Source organism: Phycodurus eques, chromosome 15 (assembly GCF_024500275.1).
Source record: "Phycodurus eques isolate BA_2022a chromosome 15, UOR_Pequ_1.1, whole genome shotgun sequence".
NCBI classification, from domain to species: domain Eukaryota; kingdom Metazoa; phylum Chordata; class Actinopteri; order Syngnathiformes; family Syngnathidae; genus Phycodurus; species Phycodurus eques.
This window is the reverse complement of record NC_084539.1, coordinates 20,983,321-20,987,665: the sequence shown is the minus strand read 5'-3', so window position 1 is coordinate 20,987,665 and position 4,345 is coordinate 20,983,321. Positions and strand designations below refer to the sequence as shown.

General features: G+C 38.3%; 1 protein-coding gene across 13 annotated transcripts in view; it reads right to left on the bottom strand.

Moving 5' to 3' along the window:
* Positions 1-743: 743 nt before the first annotated feature.
* The window catches only part of LOC133414269 (disabled homolog 2-interacting protein-like), a 95,023-nt gene continuing 91,421 nt past the window's right edge, over positions 744-4,345 (bottom strand). For all 13 annotated transcript variants that reach the window (XM_061699561.1, XM_061699563.1, XM_061699562.1 and 10 more), the window contains one exon: positions 744-4,217. In XM_061699561.1, coding sequence (XP_061555545.1) covers positions 4,053-4,217 — 165 coding nt within the window. In that variant the 3' untranslated portion in view covers positions 744-4,052. The remainder of the gene's footprint in view (positions 4,218-4,345) is intronic.

Below are 4,345 nucleotides of genomic sequence, written 5' to 3'. Positions count from 1 at the left end.
TTTGACCAAATATTCAATGGACGTGAAGCTTCATTTTGTAGAATTTTCATTCAGCCTAAGATTACAATAAACCACTGCAATTACACCTTTCTTTCTACATTATCACAGTACAGATAAGATTTACACAAGTATGACACTTGTTTTTAAGAAAGAACATTAATTCATTACTTTTAATTGTTTTATTTGAGAAAATAATCTTAGAAATAATGTTTCTTAAAAAAAAATCTTGAGGGGAAAAAAAGCAATTTTTTTTCTAGGAAAAAGTCAACTAAGTGAATGATAAATATGAGAAAAAAATACATTGATGTCATTTTTGAGTCGTCTTTTTTTTTTTTAGAATTTTTGTTTCAAGAAAAGTTTTTTTCTGAAAATCTTTTTGAAACCTGTTTTTTAGAGATGACTTTCGTTTTTCAAGAATATTTTTTTCTGAGGACTCATCTCGTAAAATATATAACTACACATTTTTCAAAAAACATATACAAAGAATTTCATATTTCTAGAAAGTCCTTTGAAAAAAAATTGTGGAAAGAAGGTGACAGAATGTAATTTTTTTTTGAATTGGGATTTTCAAGAAGGTATTTTTGTGTAAAAAAAAAAAGAAAAGCCACAGTATTTTTTTAGACAAATGTCCCATTATGAAGAGAATAAAGTTTCCAGAAACACAGTCATAATGAAGTCTTTTTTTTTCATAAAATAATAAAATGTTTTGTTTTTTTTGGGGAAAAAGGGGGTGCAAGATAATCTTAAAATAGCTAAATAAAACTTTAATAATAGGTTTTGTTGCAAATGTACATACATTGCACGGCCACATTTGGACAACACAAGTTCCTCTGTACATTATTGTTTTGTCACGTTTTGTTGCAAAAAGAGAAAACAAACAACAAAAAATAACCTAATAAACAGAACGGAATTCAACAAATACTTTCAACATACTTACAAAAAGTATTTTCTACAAGTTCATAGAAAACATACAGCATATTTTGCTCTATGTATAGCTGATTGGTCTTGGAGCGCCTCCTGACTGTAAACTTGGCGGTGTTAGCGTAGCGTAGCACAGCATAGCAGGGGCTAAACCAACTCGTTTAAATTAAGTCAAACCAGGCATTTCTTCCATCTGTGTAAGCAGCATCTAAGACATCAACGCAATTCAAACTTTTTTTACATTTTATTTTATTTTTAAACAGAGACTGTGCAACATTTTGGCCACTGAGCTAAAAAAAAAAAGTTTGCTGTGCGTACGAGTGTTCAGGGCACACCAATATCCAACGGTTTGAATTTAAAAAAAAAAAAAAAAAAAAAAAAACTATATTAATTTAGCAGATAACAGAAAAAGACGAAAAAGGTGTTGATCACCAATTTCGACAATTCCATCACCAAAATCCATCTAAGTATAAATTCCTTTTTTTTTTTAAAAAAAAGAGAAAATGTTGTTTCCATTTTTGGGGAAATAATAATAATAAAATGTTAGTATCTTAAGTAAATAAAACAAAAAGGCAGAAAAGTCGCTGGTTGTTAAAAGTCCTAAAATTCTGGAATCATAAAAAAAAACCATCTAGGGGTTTTTGGACATTTACAAATGGCCCAAACTAGTGATTTTTGGCGGTCTTGGTCAAGTAGCTTAAAGTTTTGATGAAATCTCGTTAATATTTCAAAAGTAACGTAAAAATTGAAGGTGGGGAAAAATGCTGCATAGTCTCTTGGCGTGATGTTTTTGTGGCATATTTTGACGTTTTACAAATAACAATCACAGTCCTAGCGCTCCCTTTTCTTTAGTTAACAAAAAGAAAAAACAAACAAGCTAACACCAGCCACTTAACGTAAAAGTGCATAGACGTTTGAGCCATGAGAAAGCAACGATTGTGCTCGCCAATCTCAATCTCAAGAAAGAGTGACCCCAAACCGAACCCCCTTACACGATAACTTGTTGTCTCGTTTTGGCTAGCAATAGCAGCACACTGCTAGCGGTGCTAGTTTGCATTTACAACACACAGGATGACGATACAGCAGAGTTTGAGCGCGAGGTCACAATTACAAAGAAAAACATAATTTTAAGTCAAAAATAGTGAGTGTCTTTTTTTTAACTTTTTCTTTTTTTTTTTACACGTTCCCACTATCGCATATACCAATGATTCCCAACCGATTATTTAATTTCACTTAATTGGTCAGAAAACGGTCATTTCTTGACGACAAATAATGTGTGCTCTATTCACTCATGCGTCTTCAACAAACCGTTGGCCCTCCTAATTGGTAACATATAGCGTAGCTACTGCCGCTAATTGGGTAGGATAGAATATTAGCAATGGGTGAAGTAGCAGGACGCATTCAGGAGAACCCTGGGGAGCAGAGATTCGGTAGTGTTTCATGGAATCTGAAATCTTAAGGTATGGTTTGTGTTTTTAGGAGGTTTAAAAGTAGTATGGAAAGAATGGTTGTTTTTAGGGCCTAGTTTTAAGGAAGGTTGGTGTTGGGGTAGGATTTAGGATAAAATTCAGGTTATTAGAGCTGGGGTACGGTTTGGGATTAGGGAGTGGAGTAGTCGGGGTTTAGGGTCATTCCTGGAAAGAAGATTCTGCTTTAACTGAGTCACATTTTGGATTTTCAAGTCAGGGTAAGTGTAGGACAAGATTGGAGGGTTTAGGTTAGGATCGGCACTACAGCAGATTAACAATGTGGTAGGGTTTGGGGTTAGAGGTAATAGTGGTCGAGTTGAGGAGATGAGGGTGTCAGGGTTAATTTATGGTCAAACCTGGAAAGTCACATTTTGGATTTTCATGGCGGCTTGAGGGAAGGACGAGGTTGGACGGTTTGGATTGGGGTAGGTTTTAGGCAAGGCTACAGGAGAGTAGATTAGGGGTACGGTTTGGGACCCGGTGAAATAGTGGTAAGGTTTAGGGTCGAACCTGGAAAGAAGATTCTGCTTTAGCCAAGACATATTTTGGATTTTCGAGTCAGGTTGAGGGTAGGACTGGTTAGGAGGGTTTTTGTTGGGGAACACAGGAGACATATTTCGGGGTATGGTTCTGAAGTATACTGGTTGGATTTAGGGGGATTAGGTTGCCGGGGCAGGTTTAGGGAAGATCCAACCACCCCCGAAGGAAGAAGACTCTGCTTTAATCAATTAATTTTTTGGACCTCAACGAATCACCAGACAGGAAGGAAAGGAATGGACCCTTCCTTGGTGGTCTGGCCAGTCCAGTGTATAGCAAGTCCATCACCATAACATCCAACCGGTACAAGAAAACCTACACGCTCTCGTCAGTCATCCTTTTAGAAGCATAAAAATAAAACTCCTAAATACAAGTCTGCTTTTACCTTTGACATTATCAAATATAGCCGTGTGTGTACGTACGTGTGTATACTCCAGAAGCCCCCCCCCCCCCAAAAAAGGAAATGCATACATCTATATTAAATTGCATCAATATAGTATCACATAAATCTCATTTACTTACATAATACATATACGTTTGTACAAGCTCTATCCTTTACAAATCCACAGTATATAATTGTGCCTTTTTTCCTGTCTTCTTAAAACTTTTTGCAGAAATAGGGAAGCTGTGGAATAAAGTCGCCATCCTTAGCTTAAGGCATTGCATGTACCAATAGCTTCCACAAAGTGCACTACCAGGGGGGCCCGAGTGGGACTGTAGGGGGCGCAGACCGGGGACCCACCCAATGGCTGAAAGTGGAGGTCGTTTCGGACTTAAAAACATCAGGATTTTTAACTCCTATTTGGTTCGTTAGAAACGTCGACTTGAAGCTAAAGCGCTAGCGAAGCGTCCTCGACTGGCTTGTAAGTAGTCGTCGAGAAAGACGTAGTGGTTCGCCCCCGGACGTCAAATTGTCTTTTTGTACGTACGCATTCATATGTACAACCTGTGATCCTGCCCTCATGGCCAAACCCCCATCGGGCGAATCGCCACCCTTGAAGTCCGCCTCTTCCGTCCCATCCCACGTGGGGGTGAGGGGGCATCTCGCCAACTGAGAAGGAAAACTTTCTGTCATAGGTCCCTTTTTTTTTAATTTTTTTTATTTTTTTATTTTTTTGTTGGAGTCTAACAGTTGCTGCTGTTGCGGAACTCTCCGTTCTCGGTGATCTGCAACCTGGTGGGATTGGTCGGCGAGATGCCGTTGCGCGACTGCGTACTGCGCTCCTTCATCTGCGTCAGGGCGCTCATGAGGCGAGTGTTGGCGGCGTCCAGGGACGCGATGCGCTTCTCCTGCGCGGAGACACACACACAAAAAGCGCTTTTCGGTAAAAGGTACTTTGTACAGACAAATGACATCAGGTGTACGAGGCACCTAAATTCTAATATATTTATACCTTGGCTAATTTAATTCATTCTGT